The sequence below is a fragment of the Ursus americanus genome, chromosome 14 (genome assembly GCF_024610735.1).
Source record: "Ursus americanus isolate L20-20 chromosome 14, mUrsAme1.1.p, whole genome shotgun sequence".
Taxonomy (NCBI): domain Eukaryota; kingdom Metazoa; phylum Chordata; class Mammalia; order Carnivora; family Ursidae; genus Ursus; species Ursus americanus.
This window is the reverse complement of record NC_142140.1, coordinates 6429702-6454051: the sequence shown is the minus strand read 5'-3', so window position 1 is coordinate 6454051 and position 24350 is coordinate 6429702. Positions and strand designations below refer to the sequence as shown.

General features: G+C 40.0%; 1 protein-coding gene and 1 pseudogene across 1 annotated transcript in view; one reads left to right on the top strand and one right to left on the bottom strand.

Annotated features, from left to right (window-relative positions):
* Positions 1-620: 620 nt before the first annotated feature.
* SYN2 (synapsin II) overlaps positions 621-24350 on the top strand; it is a 194763-nt gene continuing 171033 nt past the window's right edge. Inside the window, exon 1 of the mRNA XM_045812407.2 lies at positions 621-1135. Coding sequence (XP_045668363.1) covers positions 744-1135 — 392 coding nt within the window. The 5' untranslated portion in view covers positions 621-743. The remainder of the gene's footprint in view (positions 1136-24350) is intronic.
* LOC148108905 (small ribosomal subunit protein uS10 pseudogene) lies at positions 7212-7569 on the bottom strand (annotated as a pseudogene).

Sequence of the window (24350 nt, the reverse complement as noted above, 5' to 3'; positions counted from 1 at the left end):
GTGTGTGTGTGTGTGTGTGTGTGTGTGTGTGTGTGTGTGTGTGTTGGGGGGCAGATTATTCCTTCCTCCATCACCTGGAGGTTGAGGAGATGGCACCTTTCTCCCAGCTTTAGGAAAGGAGGTTGTTTTTTTCTTTCCCACTACAGGGAGTGTGTGCGTGTGTGTACGTGCGCGCGCGCCAGGGGAATGGGTCCTTTCTCACCTCAGGGTGGGGAGGCTGACGCCTCTCTTCCTTGCAAAGGGAGTGGGGACAGTTTCCTTCACCTCCATGTCGGGTGGGACATGGCTTTTTTATCCCCAAACGAAAAGGTGGTAGGAGTCTCAGCTCCCTTTTCCCTATTCTCGGGGAGCAAGACTGGCTCCCACGCTATCTCCACAGAGCTCCTCTCAGGTTGCAGGAAGCCTGGCAATCCCTTGCCCCCAAGTCCCCAGACTAGGAACCCCACCGCTAGGTGCAGGGCGCGCAGGCGGCTAGCCGGGACCCGCGCCGGCTCTGCGGCGCGGGGCGGGACGAGCAGTGTCCCCGCCCCCGGCCCCGCCCTCTCCCTGGCGCTGAGCCTCACGCCGCCTGGCCCGCCCGGCCCAGTGCTCCGCGGCTGTCTGCTGGGCTCGCGCGCAGCGCACCCGGCCGCAGCCGCCTCAGTAGCCTCAGTAGCCTCAGTACCGCAGCTGCCGCCGCCTCAGTCTCGCCCTCCGCGCAGCCCGGCCCCGCCGCCCCGCGCGCCCCCAGCCCCTCAAGCCAGATGATGAACTTCCTGAGGCGCCGGCTGTCGGACAGCAGCTTCATCGCCAACCTGCCCAATGGCTACATGACCGACCTGCAGCGGCCCGAGCCCCAGCAGCCGCCGCCGCCGCCCCCCGGTCCTGGCGCGGCCTCGGCCTCCTCGGCGCCCCCGGCCGCCTCGCCGGGCCCTGAGCGGAGGCCGCCGCCGGCCCCGGCCCCGGCGCCCGCGCCGCAGCCCGCGCCGCAGGCAGCCGCGGCGCCGTCGGTGGGCAGCAGCTTCTTCAGCTCACTGTCCCAAGCCGTGAAGCAGACGGCCGCCTCGGCCGGCCTGGTGGATGCGCCCGCGCCCGCGCCCGCCGCCGCCAGGAAGGCCAAGGTGCTGCTGGTCGTCGACGAGCCGCACACCGACTGGTAGGTGCCCGGCCGCCGCCGCCGCTCGGGGCTCCCGGGGCCTGCCGGGCAGCGGGAGACCAAAGGGAAGGTGGTCCCGGGCGCCAAGGAATCGTTTCTGACCCCTGAGAAGGAGAGTCTGCACGGTCCCGCAGTGGGGAGGTGGGGGCGGGGGGAGGTTGAGCGTTGTGTGTGCGGGGCGGGAAGGGGGCGTCTGGAAAGGTGAATCCTGAGGTGAAATACTGCCTCGATGCTCTCAAATACCTCACGACACGTAAAAGGAGCTACTTTATGCAACAGGGAAGAATCTTAAAAAAATAGAGTTTTGTTTGTTTTTGAAGGGGGGCATAAGGAACAGACTTTCAGCCTAGACACGTAAAAGCTCAGGTGAAACATTTGAAGCCAATAAAAAGATTCTGCATCGTGAGGCACGGGAGTGAATTTGCGGTGGAAATGGGTGTTTTGCGGGGAGAGGGTGATGGGGTAGTTTTCACCTGGCTGGATGAAGGCTTGTTATCAGTATTGACATCCACGTTGGTCAAAGCACGGAGGTGAGAGCCCAGGTGGACCTGGGCTTGTTCCAGTGGAGCATGGCTGTAGTCCGTTTAAGAATAATAAAATTCTTGTGTTTTGTGCAGCAGGGAGGGGATTTGTGGATTTTTAAATTTGTTTTTGTTTTAGTAGAAAAAAGTGTGTGTGTGTGTGTGTGTGGCGGGAGGGGGGAGGTGGTGGGGGTAGTGGTGGTGGTGGTGGTGTGAAAGTGATGGTGTTTTTTTCCAGCTGGAAAGATGATGACCGAGGTAAAATATTCTGGATCGTTAAAGGGGCACAAAAAAATAAAGAGATCTACCTTAATGTAGTAGACAGCAACTTCGAGAATTTCTTTTTCTTCTTTCTTTCTTTCTTTCTTTCTTTCTTTCTTTCTTTCTTTCTTCTAGGGATATTCAAACCTAGAACGTTGAAGGCTGGGGGAGAATGTTACCTCTAGTTGTTAAAAGCATGAATGGGGTTCATTCAAGACAAATCAGGTTAAAGAGGTTCTATTTTATGTAGCAAGAAGTTGGCCCAGGGGATGGTTGGGGTGGGTGGTGATGGAAGAATTGACTGGTGAAGGGCTTGAAGAAATGAAGAGGCAAGGAATCTGGGTTCCTTCCTCTTCAGGAATATGGGAAGGATTTTTTCTTTCTCACAAGGGTTGAGGTTAGAGGCTGGACCCAAGTGCTCCCTCCCAAGAGTGAGGCTCGGAGGGGCCACAGAGCTGTTTATCTCCATTTCCTCTTTTGGCTGCTTTACTGCTTTTCTCTATCATTTTCTCACTGGGAGACTTGGAGGGAGGGAGTACTGGCGTGGGTGTAATGGGAGTGAGATGTAGATGTGGAGATCCACTCCTGCTGGCCCCTGGTATGACCATTCTGAATAATCATTTGGGTGACTTGTGTAGATGCCTTTTCTCAGAACAATGGAGTAGAAATTTTTAAGGGACCTTTGTTAGGAAATGACAGAGGCACCAGCAAGGAGGTGTATGAGGAAAATATGAGTATATGACGGTACCATTGGTAGTCCCCTAGGAGGATTGTTCTTAGTTCAAATCAACAAGTGCTTATTAAGTGAGAAAGGTAGGTACCTAAGTTTCATTGAGCATCCGTTATATGTCAAACCCTGTACTAGGTGCTCTAATATATATCTCATTAAATTCTAAACACAAAACTGAGACTTATGAAAAGTGAGTAATGTGTTCCTAGTCATACAGCCAGCAAATAGTTGACCTAGGATTTGAACTTAGGCCCATTTGTCTCTAGTATTGCTACTCCACTATGCTGTGTTGCCTCACTATTATTATTATATTATTGACAATATTAATAATAGGCTCCCTCTACAGTGTAGGCAGTGTAGGGGCCTTACCAAGAACTCACATTGAAATTTGGGAGACAAAATGGAGACACGAAACAGTTAACAAAAACGATTCTACAATTATTATTTCAGACTAGTGTTTTTGGCATTCAATAAACTGAGTGATTGGGAGAGTCAGAGTTATTGGAGAAAGCTTTACAAAAGTCTTGAAGAAAGGCCAGGAAAAGGAGGGGAGAAATGGGAATGATATTGGTGCTTCATTTTTTATGCAAGAATCTGACACTCCTGTACCTCGTGCTGATCTCCTATCCTGTTGAAGGCATTTGTTTTGGGTTTAATTACCAGTTAGGTACCCACAGGTAGGAAGAGACTTATTTGTACGGGTATGATGTGGCTGCTGTAGTTTGTGTTTAGCACAACTGATTCAGTAGCTTAGGATTCAAAACTCTGTTTGGATAGTATTTTTCTCCAGGAACACTGCCTGCCTGGCATGAACCAGAGAATTTGCCTTGCCCTGGGGACTACACTTCTGATGGAAGTAATAGAAGCCACTTTCCTTTGGGCTGACTCCCAACTGTTTTCTGATTTTCTCTGAAGTAATAACATTGATTTATTAAAACTCATAAACCCAGTTGAGTCTAGTGCTTGACAGCATTTGACGCTTCTCTGTTTCTATGCTTAATAGCAATTTTCAGGATTGCAGATTTTGTCTTCTTTCTTGCCTAAATTTGTTAAAAACATCTCAGTTAAATATTGTTGAATGGTTTTCTTGAAAGTTCTCTATAAGTTAAGGAGCAGGTGTCTGCTTATGACAAGCACAGTGACTTAAAAAGGTGCTTTTTCCTCTAACGGCAAATTTCAGTAAATTTGTCTCACTGTTTAAGCTATCTAGATAGCATTCAGTGAGCAGGTGTCATATATGCCCAATATTATATTCCTGATGCTTGAATAGGAAGTCAGAGTGTAGCTTCCCAGTAGAATTTAAGAATATTGGTCCCATTTGAATTATAGAATGGTAAAATAAAAGGGTTTTAAGAAGCATTTAAATAATTGGAGGTTTAAAAGAGCATTTAAATAATTGGGGCTTAAAGTAGGTGGCCTCTCAGAGCAACCTTAATATACAGCAGATTCCTTAAAATTTTTATCAGTGTAATTGTGGGCAATGGAACTTGGGGACTTTTGCATGGACTAAGTTGATGGGAAAATTGGAGGGTGTTTCTGTCTCTTGCTTGAAATGTGTTTTCATTGGTTCCTTGAGATCTTTAGGTTAATTGCACACTAAAGAATCATTGAAAAAAATGTATCTGCTCCACTAAAAAATGAAATCAAGCTTATTATATCCCTTATTACTAATTGTTACTAGTGTTTTAAATATATATATTTTGCCTGAAAATGCATGTCTTCTTTTAAGGTTCATACCTAAATTTGAAGTGCAGTTAAGACTGCACTCTAATTATCTTTGTGGTTAAATGGAACAAACGTCCATTTGTACGTTGTTTTTTCTGTATATTACACTCTCACTGGTGAAGAGGTAAGTTTTCTCTCACATTTTTCCCTGCCTCTGTTTTCAGCAATTCCAATTCCAGAGACCAAGTGAGCTTTTTCATCTTAGCATGTCTCAATGTTGGATTTGAAAATCAGCATAGCACAGACATTCTAGAGATTATCTAGATGTTCTAGGGACTGTAGATATGGTAAGTCCGCAGGTGTTTATTGAATACCTTCTTGGTATAGGGTGTATATGCTAAGAAAAAGGAGATGTAGTGTCTGTCTTCTAAGATCTTTCTGTTCAGGTGGACAGATAAGATAATATACTTTTAAAAAAATTAACATATAATGTATTATTTGTTTCAGGGGTACAGGTCTGTGATTCATCAGTCTTATATAATACCAAGTGCTCATTACAACACATACCCTCCTCAATGTCCATCACCCAGTTACCCTATCCCTCTGCTCCTCCAGCAACCCTCAGTTTGTTTCCTATGATTAAGAGTCTCTTATGGTTTGTTTCCCTCTTTGGTTTCATCTTGTTTCATTTTTTCCCTTTCTTCCCCTATGATCTTCTGCTTTGTTTCTTAAATTCCACATATCAGTGAGATCATATCATTGTCTTTCTCTGATTGACTTATTTCGCTTAGCATAATACCCTCTAGTTCCATCCATGTTGTTGCAAATGGGAAGATTTCATTTTTTGATGGCTGCATAATATTCCAGTGTGTGTGTGTGTGTGTGTGTGTGTGTGTGTGTGTGTATTACATCTTCTTTATCCATTCATCTGTTGATGGACATCTGGGCTCTTAACATAGTTTGGCTATTGTGGACATTGCTGATATAAACATTGGGGTGCAGGTGCCCCTTTGGATCACTACATTTGTATCTATGGGGTAAATACCCAGTAGTGCAATTGCCTAGTCATAGGGTAGCTCTATTTTCAACTTTTTGAGGAAACTCCATACTGTTTTCCAGAGTGGCTGCACCAGCTTGCATTCCCACCAACAGTGTAGGGGGTTTCCCCCATACTTTTTTTTTTTTTAAAGATTATTTATTTATTTATTTGACAGAGACAGAGACAGCCAGCGAGAGAGGGAACACAAGCAGGGGGAGTGGGAGAGGAAGAAGCAGGCTTATAGCGGAGGAGCCTGATGTGGGGCTCGATCCCAGAACGCTGGGATCACGCCCTGAGCCGAAGGCAGACGCTTAACCACTGTGCCACCCAGGCGCCCCCATACTTTTTTTTTTTAAGTTTACGAAAACTACCCCTTGTATTCAAAGAATATAGTCCTTGGATCAATAGCATTGACATCAAGCAGGAGCTTTTTTTTTTTTTAAAGATTTATTTATTTATTTTAGGTAGAGAACACGAGTGGGCGTGGGCAGAGGGAAAGGGAGAGAGAATCTCAAGCAGACTCCACACTGATCGCTGAGCACAATGTGGGGCTCGATCCCATGACCCTGAGATCACCACTTGAGTCAAATCCAAGAGTTGAGACACTCAACTGCTCAACTGACTGTACCACGGAGGTGCCCCAACCACGAGCTTTTTGAACTACAGATTATCAGGTCGTTATACCTACGAATCAATTTGCATTTGAATAAAATGTCCAGGTGATTCAAATGCACATTAAATTTAAGATGCACTGAACTAAAGGATATGTGATTAGTGCTAAAGGTGTGGCAACAGCACTACTATCATTTATTGAGCATTTGCTATGTGGGAAATGTTGTAGTAAGCTCTTTACAAATATCATTGAATCTCTGCCACAGCACTGTAGTACTTTAGAAGTTTAAAAGAGTGAAAAATAGGTGTTGGCTACAGTGGGAAGGGAGAACTTCATGCAAGTATTGAGATTTGAACTGAACCTTGAAGAATCTGAATCAAAAGAGATAGGTTTGGCTCAGTCCAGAGAGTGGATAGTATAAGAAAAGTACAGTGGTAGAAAAGAGAGAGACCATGAAAAGACCGGATTGATGCATTATCTAGGCAGCACCTGTTTTCCATGCTTTTATGGTCCGTCTTTGGACATACCATTAAGAATAGGGGAACTCAAAGTACGGTAGTCTGGACCAGTGCTTGTGAGAGGCTCTAGAAAAATATTTGAATTAGAACTTGGGGGGAAAATTCAAGTGAAGTTTGAGGCTTCTGTCTACTAAATATTTTATCTGTATGTCCTGTTTCTGACTTGTGAACACAAACATACTGATTGTATAACATTTCATTGTTCATAACAGCAGTAGGCTATAGCTTAGAATTCTAGATTATTAGAGCTGGAAGATCATCTGGGTACTTTATAAATGGGAGAAATCTTGATCTGAAGAAGGAAAGTGACTTGTTCAAGGTTATTCTAGTTGAATGTTAATGGCAAAACCAGAACTACAATCTAGAACTTCAGTCACTCTACTAAGCTTTTTGCCCCATTATACCACAGTATCCCTCTATTTTACTATCTTTCTACCTGCCTTTTATCTTTCTCCATCTATGACTCTTTCAAGGATTGATAGGGATTTTTTACTTTTATAATTACAACATTTGAACTTGAAAGAACCTGAATGATCACGTAGTGCAGAGAAATGGAATGCTTTGGCCAAGGTCAAATAAGAAGTTAGAGAATGGGGACTAGAACTTAAATCATCTGACTCCAACTCAAGTTTCCTTCTGCTCTCTCTCTCTCTCTTTATTTATTTATTTATTTATTTATTTATTTATTTATTTATTTTTAACAACTGATAATTTATTTAAAAGGTTGATTTAAGCATCTGCAATGGTGACTTCATCTTTGACTCCTGGCTCCATACTGATGGAAGTAATTTGTTTAACAATCTCAGAAGGACTGTGCAGATCAACGAGTCGCATGTGGATCTTCATCTGAAAATAATCCCATCTTAGAACCTTAACCACAAGGAATTTTTCTTGTAGTGATTCGCAGAATCTTGGTAGGTATCCGAACTGGTCCTTTCACTTTGAGATTCTTTTCCTTTGTGCCTCTGATCAACTTAGCACATACCGTCTCCTAAGATTTTAGGTTGCAGCTGGCTAAGAGTAATTCTAAATTGGTGAATCGCCACCTCTGGCTCCAGGGTGTCTTCCCAGTGCTTTTAAAAGCCATGACTGTGGAGTGGCTTCCTGACTGACTTGTTCCTGGAGGAGAGCAAACAGCGGTGAGTCAGGAGCAGGAGCAGGGCATCCAGGGCTCCATTGTATCAGCAACCACTTCTTTCTCAAAGAGCTCTTTCTACTCTTAAGTCACTCTTTAGGCAGATCCCTCAAATTTAATCCTTTTCTCCTTAAAATACTGCTTTTATCTATTTCTTTTAAAGATTCATTGTGGAATTCTTAGTAAATACTTTAAAAAGAGCCATATGAACACCACACTATATTCATATTGGCAATTTCACTGTCTTATTTGTGTTATTGTTTCAGCAGAGGTCACTGTAAAATGATTGAAGGAGAGACTCTTCGAAATCCAACAATGTAATAAAGTTAGTAGGACTGTGCTACAACAATGACCTTTCTTTCAGGGATCAATTTTTACCGTAGTGTCCCTGTCTACCTGAGATTGCTTCCTGTCTTTCTGTACCCAAGTTCAAATCTGTAGTTACATTAGCCTTTTCAATATCTCGCTAAGTAAAATGTAATGGAGGCCTAAACAGTAAGTTTTCTAGAATTGTATATCTTCCCCTCAAATTGGTAAAACAGTTTTAATGGGGATATGTTCTGTGCAGTTGAGCATCTAACACAAGCCAGGTGCTGGAGATATAAGGATAAGTTGGGCATTGGCCTTGTTTACTAGGATTTTCCAGTCCAGGAGGGGAGAGGACAGACCTCTAAGTAGGACTTATTATAGTACGGTAATTTGTGTGCATAGGTACAGAGGTGGCCTGTCCTGGGAAATGAAAATATGGTTGGAAATGTTTGTGCTATTGAAAATGTACCGTTATATATCCTTAGGTAAACCATTTTGCCTCTTTGGATTTTGATTTTCTAAACTCTGTCAAATGAGAGGATTGAAACAGACATTTTCTAAGATCCTTTACAGCACTACTTTATTTCCACGTTACAGTTTGTGTGCCATTTTCTTTAAAAAGCTTTATATTTACTCTATGGAATAATGCTTGTAAATCTTTGAAAGAAGAGGCATAGGTTAATAAATGACTAAACATGTCTTTGATGAGATACTCATCTTTGAGTACTCTCCATTTAGTCTCTTTCTTACTTCCTCATGATGGGAATTGGGGACTTGTGGTTAAATTCCTCTCTTCCTGATAGATCTAAGAACTTTTGTATACATATGTTGAAGTATTGGCTGACAGACTTTATTTCTTGATCCCTGCCATGTACACTGTGCTGAGCAGTTTATACAACATGTGCATACACGTTGTCTCATTTTATCCTCACAGTGATCCTGAGCAGTAGAAAGAATATTTCATAGATGAATAAACAAACTCATAAAAGTAATCACTTGCCCAGTATTAAATAGCTGTTAAGCTGAAATGTCAGGTTCTGAACCCAAATTGGTAGATTCCACACACACAAGACAAATTTGCCAGCAGAAAAATTAGATTATTTTTTGTTATAAAAAAGGTTTCTTTTGCAAAAGGATTTACCACAGGATTCACTTAAATAGTAAGCACCCCACTGCTTTTGAAATTGCTCACTTTACAAACATTTTATATGTACACAGCTTTTTTGGGATTAAATTCATTACAGATTGAGGGCATGGTTAAACATAGTGGCCTCAAAATGGAGAGTTGCGTCCTGTTTTTGGTGTTTAATGTACTCACACTATGTGTGCCCCTCTAAATCTCGTGAATAAGATCTTCTCCATACTCATTGGGTGGCGTTGTCATCCTTTGTTTTAGCTTTCCACATAGATGCAATTGAATACCGGAAGGCTACTTACAGCTTCCTAGAGAGAAGAGAGGATGATATAAAAGGCCTTTCTTTCTGCAGATACTACTTCAGTGCAGCAGGAGGAAGTAACATAGAATAGGGCAGGTGACCTATGGAGAGAATAAAGTGAGCAAATACCATGGATCTCTGAACTCTAAAGATGCCCATGCAGCATGACTAAGAATTGCAGGAAGTATGCTGGCCGTGGCATTTGTTGCTTGATAGTAGGCATTTCTGAAATTTTATTCAGTTTACATTAAATTGTAAAGCAGATTATGATTATATTCAATCACTCCACCCTTTTCTTCTCTTTTCAGCACCATGAAGCAATGTGAACATACAGAATTGAGGGTCAGAAGACCTAGGCTCCACCCTTAACCATATGACCCTATCAGAGTTACATAACCTCTCTGAACCCCTTTTCCCCTCTATTTCACACATTTTTCATTGGAGACTTACCATATGCCAGACACTGTTCTAGGTTCCAGAGTAATACAGACAAAAATTAGTTCTAGTATATGTGAAATGGAAGTGAAAACATGTATATCTCATAGCGATGTTGTGAGAATTGAATAAAATAAGGTTTTGGAAAAGCACTTTGTAAAGGGTAAAGAGCTATACTACTGCTTGTTGCACCCTTCCCTGTTTCCAGCTGCAAGTACCCAACCTATCTTGGTCCCTTTTTTTGAGTTCCCCTATTGTGTAGTTTTATTGTCTATTTTACACACTTTGAGGATGAAGAATATTTTTATTTTTTTAAATTGAAGGCTACTTGCTCAAAGACAAAATTTTTGAAGGCTTTCTTTGTTATTTTTTGAAAGGAAATATAATTTGCTTTTTTTTTTTAAATAAGAGAAATATTACCTATTTGACTCAGCTATTTTAACAATTAGGGACAGGACTACATAAATTCTTATTTTATTTAATAAATAAATTCTAAAATAGCTCTGCTTCAGTTTCACTCGTGACTAATTAGGGAAGGGTGGTTACAGAGGGAAATGAAGAGAGAAACAGAATGGCTTTAAAAGGTGTGCCTGTGCCTCCTATTCAATCTATCTTTCACATTGCATTCGAAGTATTAAACAAAAGCATTCACAAATCTTATAATTTCCTTTTTAATGTTCTTCTCTAACACATTGTTGTTCGTGAGGCTTATTTACAACCTGCTCCAGTTTATCTTTTCAGACTCATTTGTCACTACTCTCTTAATCCTAAACTTTTGCTATATCCTGGATTACACTCTTCTGAACACATATTTGGCTTTCAGGATTCCACGCTATTATTACACAGTTCCTTTGGAATGTTCCTGTTCTACTTCTGTGTCTTACCTCAACGCTCATTTTCTTTATTCCATTCTCAGAGCATGAGGATTCTGTCTTGTTTAAAAAAGACCCATCCCCTCCTGGCTTCTCCATGTCTTTGCCCTAAATATCACCCCTTCTTTTTCCTTCTGTTCATTCTCTCATTTTCTACTGGTTGTTCCATCCTTGCAAATAAAGAAACAAGCAAAATCTGCTCTTCACCTTCTTAATCACTCTTCCAGATATGAAAGAGAAATCTCACTCTTGTCTTTACTTCCTTAGCCTGTATTTCCCCTCCTGCACTGATGGCTTCCACCTCCATAATACTGAAATTGTTCTTGTTTTTTTTTTTTTAAAGATTTTATTTATTTATTCGACAGAGATAGAGACAGCCAGCGAGAGAGGGAACACAAACAGGGGGAGTGGGAGAGGAAGAAGCAGGCTTATAGCGGAGGAGCCTGATGTGGGGCTCGATCCCACAACACCGGGATCACGCCCTGAGCCGAAGGCAGACGCTTAACCGCTGTGCCACCCAGGCACCCCGAAATTGTTCTTGTTAAATCCAAAGGAAGGTGTCAGTCTATACTTTCACGGATTGGTTTGTCACTGTTTATCTTCCATTTGGAAGTCCCTTCACTTCTGAATATGGCAATCTTTGTTAATACCTTTTTAAAGTTCCTTCTCATTCTTGTTTTTTTTGTTTGCTTACCTCATAAATGTAAGTATTCCCCATGGCCCCATCTTCTGCCCACTTCTTTTTTCACTCTACACACATTCCCTGATCCATCTACTCTCAAGATGTCAGTTCCCAAATCTCAGCCTTTAGACCAGAACGTTGTCCTGGTCTTTACACCCATATTTAGTTGTCTGCTGGATGTCTCCATTTGGGTGGTTAAAGCAACTCAAGGTCATTTGTTCCAATATTGAATTCCTTATCTCCCTTCCTATTCCAGCTCTTCTCATATTCTCTGTCTCAACTGAGGACACTGACTGTTGCCTATTTCAAGTTCTCAAAAATTTCACCTAGAACTTTAGTAAGTTTCATGATGATTTCCACTTAATAGCTTGAATGAACTATTTAAAATACAAATCTGACTCGTTCACTCCTTTGCTTAAAGCTTTTCATGTCCTATTCCATGTCTGATAGGTAAGGTTCATCACCTTCCCACGATTTGACCTGTGCTTTCTTCTCTAATCTCCTAACCATTTCCATCCTTAAACTTCAGTTTACAGCAATACTGAATTATTTGTTCCATACACACATTATGGCATTCCGCCCCTTGTCTGTTTATGCTGTTCACTCCTCCTGCAATTATCTTTCTATCTCTTTCCTTCCTTTTCTTGGCTAAACTCATATGCACCTTTTGAGCTGAGATGAGTATTTTCTTTTTCAGAAATCCTTCTCTTACCCCTTGGATATATTGGGCCTCTCTGTCCCCTCCATGCCCTCTTACAGTCATGTGGATATCTTTATCACTCTTCTCAACACAATGATCTATTTGTGTGATGGAGAATTCTTTGCAGTAGGCTTAGTGTGTTATTCATTTTTATATCCTTAGCATCCAGCAGTGTCTGACACATAGTTTAAGTTCAGTAAATCTTTGCCAAACTGAGCTAAGGAGAGAGAGATTCAGAGAATGAGAAAAGGGGTAAAAGGGAACAATGGTGAGAAAAAGTATTCTAGGATTAGAAGTATATGTTATTATGTTGGAAATCATCTTTATTTACTGCAAATACAACCACTAGAATGCTTTTGCTCTTACTTATGCTCTATGAAATACAAATTAACTTAACTATTAGTTTTCAACCAGTCCAAATCATAAATCTTTAGAGATTTAGCTCTGATTGAGAGCCATAGCAGCTTTCAATACTAGAAAGTATTACCTGGCCCATGATAGCTTTGAGCAGAGTAAAGGCAAATGGAATAAAATTAAGGGCCGAGGTTCTCCTCCCTAGCTTATATTGACACTTGGCTCTCATGGAGCTCATTTTTCTGAAGTTAATCCTGCTTTTTGTCTTTTGGCTTTTTTTTGTTTTTTTCCCCCTGTCCAGCAAACTTTTCCTCAATGTGAAACACTCCAATCTTGGGCCACCCAAGCTGCTTGTTTCTTTCTCATTAGTGAGAAAAAAATCTTTAGGTTATCCGAAGGATCATTCTGGAGAACTAAACAGCATTGTGACTGACAGATGTTGAAAGGAAATACACAGTAAGCCTTTCATGATCTGACTGCCTACCTCTTCAGTTCTACCTTTCTTTGATTCCGCACCCACTTTGATAGCCATGACAAACTACTTAGTTGTTTGTTTTTTTTTTTAAGATATTATTTATTTATTTTTGAGAGAGAGAGACAGCATGAATGTTGGGGGAGGTAGGGGCAGAGGGAGAAGCAGATCCCCCACTGAGCAGGGAGCACAACGTGGGACTAAATTCCAGGACCCTCGGATCATGACCTGAGCCGAAGGCAGATGCTTAACCGACTGAGCCACCCAGGCGCCCTACTTAGGTTTAATTGAATGTGCCATGTGCCTGTCTTTATACTACTCCTACTACCTGAAAGGCTTCTTCTGTGTTTTTGCCTGGAAAATCTCCAAGACTCAATTCAGTTGTTGACTATTCTAGAGTCAGAACTAGACTTACTCCTTTCTTAATTCTTTCAATTTGTGTTAGAAACCATAATATGCTTGCTTATCTCATAGCAATTAACTTATAATCACATTTTATTTGTCTTCTCATCTCCTCTTCAATCCTGAGATCCCCTTGAAGACAATGACTATAACTTCTTTTTTTTTTTTTAAGATTTTATTTTTATTTATTAGAGAGAGAGGGAACTCACAAGTAGGCAGAGTGGCAGGCAGAGGGAGAGGGAGAGGGAGAAAAAGGCTCCCCGCTGAGCAGAGAGCCCGAAATGGGGCCTGAGATCATGACCTGAGCCAAAGGCAGAGGTTTAACCGACTGAGCCACCCAGGCGCCCCAATGACTATAACTTTAATTTTGATATCCCAAGCATTTGGTATGACAAAGAATGTTTTCAATAATTATTTGTTGGATCAGTCAATGACTTATTAAATAATTATGAAAATATGAATGACGAGCAAAAGCAACTCTTCACTCCCTGTAAATATAAACAAACAAGAGCTAGATTAACCAAAGTGACTATTCATTAAGACACTTCATTAAGATGTGTGTGTGTATATATATATATATATATGTATATATATCACTTATATGTGTATCACTTATGTATGTATATCACTTATGTGTGTGTGTGTATATATATATATATATATACACACACCTGGGTGGCTCAGATGGTTAAGCATCTGCCTTCAGCTCAGGTCGTGATCTCCAGGTCCTGGGATGGCACCCCGTGTGGGGCTCCTGGCTCAGTGGGGGGTTTGCCTCTTACTCTCCCTCTGCCTCTTCCCCTGCTCATGCTCTCTCTCTGTATCTTTCTATCTCAAATGAATAAATAAAATCTTTTTTTAAAAAAAGAAGTGAGATGTATATATATAAAATATAAATCTTTTTGTAAACTATAAAATGCTATAAAATCATTAATTATTTTTACTAGCCTCCCTTACAAGAAGCTGATGATGTACCTGTTCTTCCCCTCTCAAATATACTCTTTTCTGATGGTCATAAATACTCCATGCTTGTTTTCTGGAGAACAGCCATGTGCTCTCTGTTTCTTCCCCTTTTTCAGCCTAGGCACTAAGATGTCTTTGTTTACTTGAGCCTTTCTCAAATTTTAGAGTCTGTTCTTTCTTTTTTCCTTCTGTTTAGGACCATTCTTCCATTCCAGTCCTCCTAAGTACAGCTATAATACCTTTCCAGGACATATACCTCTTATTTATTTCTCTGCTCAAGGGACCTAGTAACTTTATGCAGTAACTTTAGCCTGAGGTGATCCTTTGTGGAAGGAAATTGAGGTCTCTTTTTTCTGCTGTAGATTCAAATCCTTGAAGGGCCTTAATATTAATAATGAAAACTCACCTGAAGACTGTTTCTTTTATACTTCTGGATTCCAGTAATAATCCAGAGAGGGAGCTGTGTGTGTGTGGTGGGGGGGAGGCATGCTGGAGAGTGTTGTGCCCCAAGTCTCATAGCAGGGCTCCAAATTTGAGGGTGTGTAGTGGGATGCGATGGACCCTGCGATGCAACTCTAGGAATATATATGGATATGTTCCCCTCTTCAGCCCCTATCACTCCCTGAAGGTGAGAATTTAAGTTCTGTTGCATCCTATGTTGCAAAGTGTTAAAGTATTAACACTTTAACTATTGGACAAACAGGCATCAGTGAAAGATTGATCTGCTAATCAATCAGCAAACATCTACTAACTTCAGTGTGTTAGTTGCCATGAAGGCCACAAGACCAGTTAATACTTAGAATCAGATAATTATAGAATATATGTTTTCAGCTTTAAGAAGTTGTGCAGAATCTCAAGGAAGACAAAAGTTAGAAGAGTATAGTAGAAGGAGCTCTGCAAACATTTAAAATATCCAGATTCAGGTGTCTACTCTGCCAGTTAACTTTTTGTGTCACCATAGGCAATTTAACTCTTTACACTTCAATTTCTATTTCAAAATCTAGGGATTTGGGTTAAATCATCTATCTTCAGAAGCCCTTGGAAATCAAATGATTTCAAAAAAGAGAAAAAGAAAAAGAAAGAAAAGAAACCAAGTGATTTCTACAGGTTAGATTGTTTGACAGTGTAAAGAGTTTTTCAGAGAAGAAGTTACTGTGGGCTGATGAAGTCAGAAAATGTTTCACATAAGGGGTAGATCTAAGCTAGCCTTTTAAGGCTGAATGAGATTTAGATTAGTGAGGAAGGAAAGAGGCATTTCAGTTAAAAGGAAAAGAAAGAGCAAAAGCAGACAACAGTAATGAGTAACGTGTATGTAGAGGAGATACAGGTTTCAGGGCAGGGAAAAGTGGGAGAGAAGTTTGGGTAAGCAGTGTGGGGAAAATGATGATAATAATACCTAATGTATTGGATATACCATGTGACAGGCAGGTGCTATTTTAAGTAGATGTATTAACTTATTTGCTAGGTTATGAAATAGGTTATTATTATGAACTTAATTTTACAAATGAGGAAACTAAGGCTCATAGTGAATCCAAGGTTTGAATCCAGGTAGTCCAGCTCTGAGTCCAAGCTCTTAACCAACATGCTGTGTAATCACTAGATAACAGTGTTTCAAATTTCTTGCCACAAAACACCTTGATGTTTCTTATCCTCAATGACATAAACACACATTTGACCTTTGACAATTTCTTGTTCTCTCTGAACTTCAGTTTCTTCATCTATAAAGAGGAAATAAAATATATTTCAAAGGGTTCTTATGAGAATCAATCAAACTGAAAATGTCTAATGCAGTGTCTGGGACATGGAGATGTTCAGTAAATGTTCCACCATGACGAGCAGATTTTCACAGCAGCTTTAAGACAACAGCTTACCATATGAGTATTTATAGGAGACTTCAAGTCAAGTAAAATAATTTGTAGACAGATTTCCATGACACTAAAAATAATTTTGAAAAATAGGACAACCCTTGATGAATATTCCTTCATTTTAGTTATAGTGGTTTGTTGCATATAGTTTAGAAAACACTGATTACTAGTGTTTTGAAACAGTCTCTGGGGAAGATGTTTTTGAGATGGCTTATTTGTAGAAACTTTATTCTTTGAGTGCTGTCACATCCATTATCTTATTTAATCCTCCACGCAATAGTATTTGTGGGGCATAATTAATATGATTCTCATTTTATGTATAAAGGGATTGAGATGGAGAGGTTACCCAAGCTCACATAGCCAGGAAATGATAGAGTCAGGACTAGAACTCAGGTCTTTGACTTTGGATCTTGTATATTTTTCTATGGGCTTCCTATACTGAGTTACAGGTGCCATAGAACTAGGGGGGTGGCTAATCTAGTTGACAAGTGGACACGAACATAAGTTCTTTCAGCCATTTAACAAACTTCTTTGTTTTCCAAGGGTATTTAGCTTAATGATTTCCCTTTAATGATACCTCAAGTTTCTCTTGCAGAAACTGCTGGGTTCTGACACAAAAAGTGATGGCAGAAAGGTTGAGACTGGTAGTCTTTGAAAAGAATGGAACCAAAAGACATTAAGAAGCATCATGGTGTTCTGAAAAGCGTAAATTTGGAGTCAGATGGCCTGGGTGAATTCAGGCATAGCAAGTTTCTGAATCTCAATTTCCTCATCCTTAAAACTGTAGTAATAAGACCTGCCTTTCTTTCTTCATAGGATTGTTGTGAGGTCAAATTGCAAACTGTACCACAAAGATTTAAATATATATGGATTGAAACTATTGCAACAGGTGGGATTGGGAGTTGATATGAGGAAGAATTTCCCACTTAATTTCCTCTTAAGTATTGTCATGGGCAGTTTTTCTAGTTATGAGAAGTAGGAATTTGGGGGAGCAAATATATTTTTCCTAAAATCAGGGATGTTGATTATAGTTAGGACTGTGGAGGTGGTGAATTTTTTTTTTTTTTCACTTTTCTGTGCCTTCTCTCCCTGTTGATGCCTTTCGTTCTGTGTCCATGGACATATGTCCTATGAATGACCTGGGTCCCATTCCAGAGGTGAACATATTTTCTGAAATAAAACTGGGACATGAGGTCTTATTTTTCAGTGCAAGAACTAGTCTGGGTGATTTTTACTTGCTGAAATGTGGGAATTGGGAAATTTTGGTGGTTGGAGACAGTGGTGGTTGGAACCTCCTTGAAGTCAGGAGGTTCTTGGAAATTATAGGCCAAATTATTGTTGGCATCCCTATTTCCCAGCCTTTAATTTTCAGCAGACTGAGTTAATCTTTGTTTAGCTACAGGTTATTAATGGTTATTGGCAATTTCTTTTCACAGGTTTTTGCCTTTTCATAAAAGGAGCTGGAAAGTAGAAAAACTTCTCTAATCCAACCTAATGAATAGTGGAATTTCAGCACTAAGATGGGGGGGGGGGAGGAGAATCTTTCTTTATTGCCACTTGCCCACGTGAAAAGTCTACTCTTTGAAAGAATAAACTGTGAATTAACTTGGCAAAGTGGGATAAGACTGATTTTCCTGTAGCTTTCAGATAGCTTGTGCATTCAGATTTGCTTGGAAAAAAAAAAAAAAGCACTCAACTTAACTTTGAGCCTGGAAAGAAATTAGAGCGTTTAGGATTCTGTAATAAGGTCATACATTTGAGTAAAACTTTGTTATTTATTATATACTTTGACTTGCGTGTGTCCCCTCATTTAATTGTCATCTTAACCTTGTAAGTCAATATAGCTTCCTGTTTTGATTAGGAAATCAAGGCTCAGGTAGATTCACTTACAGTTACAACATGAAATAGGTAGAGCTACATCTAAAATCTAGACTCTTCTTCTTGCTCTTTTCTCCTTACTCAGTGCCCCTTTTCTCTATGCAGCTAAACTCCTTTCTGAGCTCTGCATTAGTCAATTATGACTCTTTTGCCTAAAAGCACTAAGGATGGATAAAAAAATTGCTTAAGCTGGAAAGAGCCTGTATGGTCTGTGACAGGTGCTGCGTAGGTTGGTTGAAAAACAACTTAAAGATTAACTCCTTTCCCTATGTGTTTTTCTTAATGCTTATAATATTTTTATGACTTCGAATCCTTCTGGTGTCTTTGGTATATTTCAGACTGATTTTAAGTTGTCAGGAAAGGGGATTTTCACTCCAGAGCTCAATTCCTTTAAAGCTTCTTATTTTCCTTTGTACCTGGAAATTTATTTCTTAGCCAGAGTTCAGGGTGCTATCAGACTTAAGTTCCTACCAAAAAGACTGTTCCCTGCTGATCTGTTTTTTTCTGCCTGCTTTTTTTTTTTTTTCCCCACATAGCTTGTCCCTTTTGCTACACCCCATCCCTTAATTCCAGCTTTAGTTATATGTAAGGTTCTAAGAGTCAAAGGACAGTGAGTTTGGGGGTAGGGAAAGGATATGAAGCTCCTGTCCCTTCTGATTCCATATGTTCTCCCCAAATCCTGGGAATACCTGCTGCTGTGTCCACTTCCCAGCATCCTGTGTCTTTCTCCAGACCGTTTAGGAGCATCTCAGCAGTGGCCTTGAAAATAAAGACTTCCCAGAAGTTTTTTTAATGGTTGGCTTGGTTTTTCCCATATTTAGAACTTGAAAAAAAGTCATATAGAGATCAGCCTTTTGTTTACTTTTGGTGGTCCACTTCCCCTCCCCTCCTTGAGGATATTTATTGTGTGGTTTCCTATGTATTTCATTCATTTTTTCATGAATTATTCTGTAGGAACTGGTGCTATAATGCTGAGCACAAGAGACATTGACCCGTCTTCGCAAAGCTTATAGTTTATTTGGGAAGATAGTCAATTAAACAAGCAATGTAGTAAAGTGGGATTTATTGTTACATCAACATGATTAAAGGAAGTTTTAAATAGAACATATTTTTCTCATAATATCACCATAGCAATAGAGTAGCTGCTTTCACATTTTTCCTTATTCTCTTCCAATATTTTTCCATATGCAAACATATTTTTTACATAATTGTGATTGTTGTCTAGCTAAAATTTCATATTATGTTTTTCTGCTAATAAATAATTTTTACGTGTTGTTACTTATGTATTTTTTTCATAGCTGTTATACCATGATTTATCCAATTATATTTCTATTAGAGAACTGTATTGACTTATGATTTTTCATAGTTACTACATAGTAAGGCTATAGGCCTTCTCAATTTTCAGGAAAAGAACTACTTGATCAAAAATTATAATATATGTAGCTTTGATAGAAGCTATACTGCTTCCCATAAAAACTTTTACCAGTTTGTAGTTCATCAACCATTTTTACCTCACTTTTCAGCACAGTATTATTTTTTTAAGTGTTAATAGGTATAAAAGCTATATTTGAGTGTTTTAACATGCATTTCTATGAGTACAGGTAAGATTGAATGTTTTGTTTGTTTATAAATATGTGAAATGAAAATATAAACAAATATCTAATGTTTGTTTATAAATGTGTGAAATGATTGCTCTGTACTTTTGGCAGTTGTTGATTTGCTTACTTGGTGGTTTGATTTTGAATGGGACATTCATTGTTGATGAAGAGGAATGGATGACAGTGGCTGGAATGTCTTTTTGGGGATTTGATCTAACTTATCAAAAACTTCTGTGATTGTGGAGCCAAGAGTCAGATTCTTTGAGCTAACGTCAGTACTACAGGGACACCTGGGTGGCTCAGTCAGTTAAACGTCTGCCTTCAGCTCAAGTAATGATCCCAGGGTTCTGGGATTGAGTCCCATATCTGGCTCCTTACTCAGCGGGAGCCTACTTCTCCCTCTGCCTGCTGCTCCCACTACTTGTGCTTTTGTGCTCTCTCTCTCTCTCTCAAATAAAATAAAATAAAATAAAATAAAATAAAATAAAATAAAATAAAATAAATAAAATCTTTAAAAAGAAAGGCAGTACTACATGTAGGGCTGACACCTGTGGGGTTTATACTAGGCTATAAGTTCTTTCAGAGCAAGAGCCATATTTCATTCTTTGCCTCAGCTTTTAGCACACTGGCCGATAGTAGGCCTCAAAAAATTGTTGAAGGAATATGAATTTCTTGGGGATGCTAGATAAGCTCCTTCTCTAAGTATTATTCTCACCTCTTCTTAAATTGCCTAAACTTTCACATTTTAGATTCATTATTTAGGTCTTAAAGATTTTCTAATCTTGGAGGCCTCTGGGAATTTATTAATCCCTATAGGAGGATGACTGTGGTGCTCTCAGGCAATGTATTGGAGATTATAGCCACACTGTGAGAGCAACATTCTGTAGGGATGGAATATAGACTAGACACCTGGTGGTGGAGGAGTGGAGATGGGGTGAGAGAGATGCTCAGAAGAGTAGTAGGAAGTTGTCAGAAATAAACCTCATCTATTGCAGAGAATCCCAGGAGTATGAGACCTGGAAAGCAATCTTAGTGGTCACCTGAGCCTTGGTGTCATTATGCATAAATGTCTATGAGGATGCCTGCTTTCTAGGGTTATTGTGAGACTTTATTGAAATAAAGTAGGTTATGAAAGTGTTTTGTAAACTCAAAAGTGCTATGTGAAAAGAAATCATTGTTATCATCACTATCTCATAAGAAACCAAGAATAGGGAGATAAAGTTACCTTTATTTTTTCCCAGGAGCTGGATTTATTCTTTATATTTTGCTGCCAATCTTTATCATTTGAAGATGAAATAGAGCTTTCTAAAGTACTATTTTCCCCCAAGGAAATAGTGAGGAAGGATGGAGGATGGGAGGGGGGTAACTTTGGGGAGTGAACAGACTTTGTTAGCTTTTTATCAGTTTTGCAAATGATGAGTTATCTTTTAGTGTGGGGATAGTGAAGGTTTTGGACCAAGGGAGTGATTCGATCACTATCAGTGCCTGCCTTAGGAACGTTTATCTGGAGACAGTGTTGAAAATTGGGAGGAGGAAAAACTTGTGTCGGCCTGGAGACTTTAGAAGGATGTTTTGGTTGTCCACCTATGAGATACTGGAGGCGTGTAATGATGGGACCACGGCAGTGAAGAAGGAGTGGATATAAGGAGGTCAGAGAGTGTAGTCTAGGCTAAAGGAGCTCTGGGACCTTACGAGCTTCAATCTCTTATCTCTCCCAGAGGTTTGTTTTCCTTGAAAAATTTTTGAACATTGAAGTATAAAAGTGCACAAATAATAAGTGTATAGTTCAAAGAGTTTTTGCAAAGTATAAAGTACAACCCAAGTCAAGATATACAACATAACCAATACCTGCTAAGCTTCTATGGTACCCCCTCAGTCATTACTTCTCCCTTAACAGGTAATCACTATTTTGACTTCCTTCACTGTATATTAATTTTGCCTGACTTGAGCTTATATAAATAGAACCATGCAATATAAACTGTTTTGGGTCTAACTTCTTTTGTTTGACATTATGTTGATGAGATCCATCTGTTTTCTTGTATGAAGCATTACTAAATTCTTTTTCATTGGTCACTTACATTCAGTGGTTTGAATATATCACATTTTATTTATCTATTCTGCTGGTTATAGATACTTAAGTTGTTCGCGGTTTGGGGATGTTATGAAAATGCTGCAGTGAACAATTCTTGTATATATCTTTTGGTGAATATAGGCTCTTGTTTCCTACACAGGATTGGAATATACTGGGTAAGGGCAATATGTATGTTCAGCTTTAATAGATACTACCAAACTGTTTTATCCACTTTTATAGAGTTTACAAGTGTAAATTCCCACTAGCAGTCTATAAGAGTTCCTTACCAATACTTGTGTCTTTGTCAGCTTGGGTGCTGTAACAAATAACATAGGCTGGGGGGCTTAAACAACAGCAGTTTATTTCTCACAGTTCTGGAGGCTTAAAGTCTAAGATCAGGGTGCCAGCATAATCAGGTTCTGGTGAATGTCCTCTTCTTGGTTTGTAGATGCTGCCTTTTCGCTATATCCTCATATGGTGGAGAGTGAGTTCTGGACTCTTCAAACTCTTAAAAGGGCACAAATCCCGTTATGGGGGCTCTACCCTTATAACCTCATTTAAATCTAATTACTTCCCAAAGGCCCTACTTCTAAATACCATCACATTGGAGATTAGGGCTTCAACATATGGATTTTGGGGTTGGGGGCTGGGGGTGGGCATAAACTTTCAGTTCGTAATGAGTTATATAATTACTCAGTGTTACAGTATTTTAAATATCGAAGGCTTTTATGTTTTAAGAAACTTGAACAAAGAGGGCTCTATCTAACATAGGGGAAGAAGAGGACTACTGCTTATTGAATGCCTGCTACAAACTAGTACTGCCTAAGTGCTTTTACTTATATTGTCTTGTAATCAAGATAATACTCATGCAAAATCAGTGTTGTTGCATTGATTTTACAAGCCATAAAACCAATACTCACAGGTTAGTCAGGCCGCTCATAATTGCCAACCAGAATCCAACTTATGTCTTGAATCCAAACCAGTCACATCACATAGAAACTGCATTTTGTCAGTGAGGTGCCTTTTGCTTTGTGTGTGTGTGTGTGTGGTTAAAGGGGGCTCTTCTTGAAGACCCTGAAAGCCCATAATATAGGTGGCGCCCTTCTGAGATTTAGTACTTAGCTGGCCCTGCAAACAGCAGGCTCCTAACCAGGCAACTCCCACTTCCTCGCTCCCCACCCTCAGTCCCTTAGGCTCTTTCTGCCTCCCCAATGAATCTCTTAGCAGCCCGTCATTAAGACTGTCTCAAGGTAGATATTATACTGGCATATCCTCTGCTCCAGATGGCAGGCTGATGGAAGAAGCTCCCATAGAATTTTTAAGGCTAGTTAAGCCTCATTTCTCTCTCACACCAGTTTTCTTCATGTAGCTTTTTACCCCCGAGAGTAGAAAATCAAGAATGACATGAAATAGGGCTAGAAGGCAGGAGAGCTGGGTCCTGGCCCTAATACTAAATTGTTATATGCTCTTAAATACCATGTTTCCCTTCTCTTGATCATAGTTTTATAATTTATAAAAAGAGGGAGTTGGATTGGAGTTAGTGGTTCCATGGACCATCCTCAAGGCCTACTGTGGGAAGACCCAAGTAGGAGATATACCTTGGATCTTCTGCATATTATTACAACCAGAGCAGCTCAGGTTTTATTTGTCGTGTATGTATTGAGCTTCCTCCTGAGATTTTAGTTAAAGCACAGGATTATGTAACAAATATATGCTTGAAATTCATTAGACGATCTCTTATAAGTGAAAGTATTACTTTGTGAAAGATTATGAATGGCACAACAAGGATGAGCAAAATTTCACCTGTACCATTTTCTTTTTCTTTTTTTTAAGATTTATTTATTTGAGAGAGAGAGAGGAGAGGGAGGGGCAGAAGGAGAGGGACAGAGAGAATCTCAAGCAGACTCCCCACTGAGCATGGAGCCTGATGCAGGGCTCCATCCCAGGACCCTGAGCTCATGACCTGAGCTGAAATCAAGAGTCGGACATTTAACCGACTGAGCCACCCAGGTGCCCCTCACCTTTAACATTTTCTTGGTGTACGCAAGGCCTTCATGCTATCCTCTGACCACCATGAGGGAATGGAGGAGGTATAATTAATTTTGTCTAGTAGGAGATTGGGAAGGATTAATCAAAGAGGAGGCATCTGAGCTAGAGTTACAGGAAGAGTAGAAATCACTGGATGGATTAGGAGATTGGGGGGAATAAGGCATTTCAAGTAGAGGAATGAGGCAGGAAGGCATGAAAAGACACTTATTTTGGAAATACTGTGTTCTTAGTGTAGATATTGTGTATGATGAAAATGGGAAGAAAGAGGAATGCTAGATGATATGGGTTGAGAGGTCAATGGGCTCCTTTGTAAAGGGACTTGAACATTATAGTTGTAGTGATGATGACTAATGAAGAATTGTAAATATCATTTGAATTAGTACCGCTTAATGAATTTTGGGTTCCTCTAAACTCTGCACCCTTGATCCACACAGCAGTGTTTTGATGGTAGCTATGGCAATTGTGAAGCTCACACACTCAGAAGTGATTTTGATTAGAGAGGACCTTGGTGAACTGGAGTCTACACTAATTTCTTCTTAATTGGCTTAGAGTGTTGGATATATGTGTAATGCTTGTGTAAAACAAAAGGGTGGGGTGTGGAAGAGGCTCTGTTGTTGAGCAGCAAGTCTCCACACTGTAATAAACTC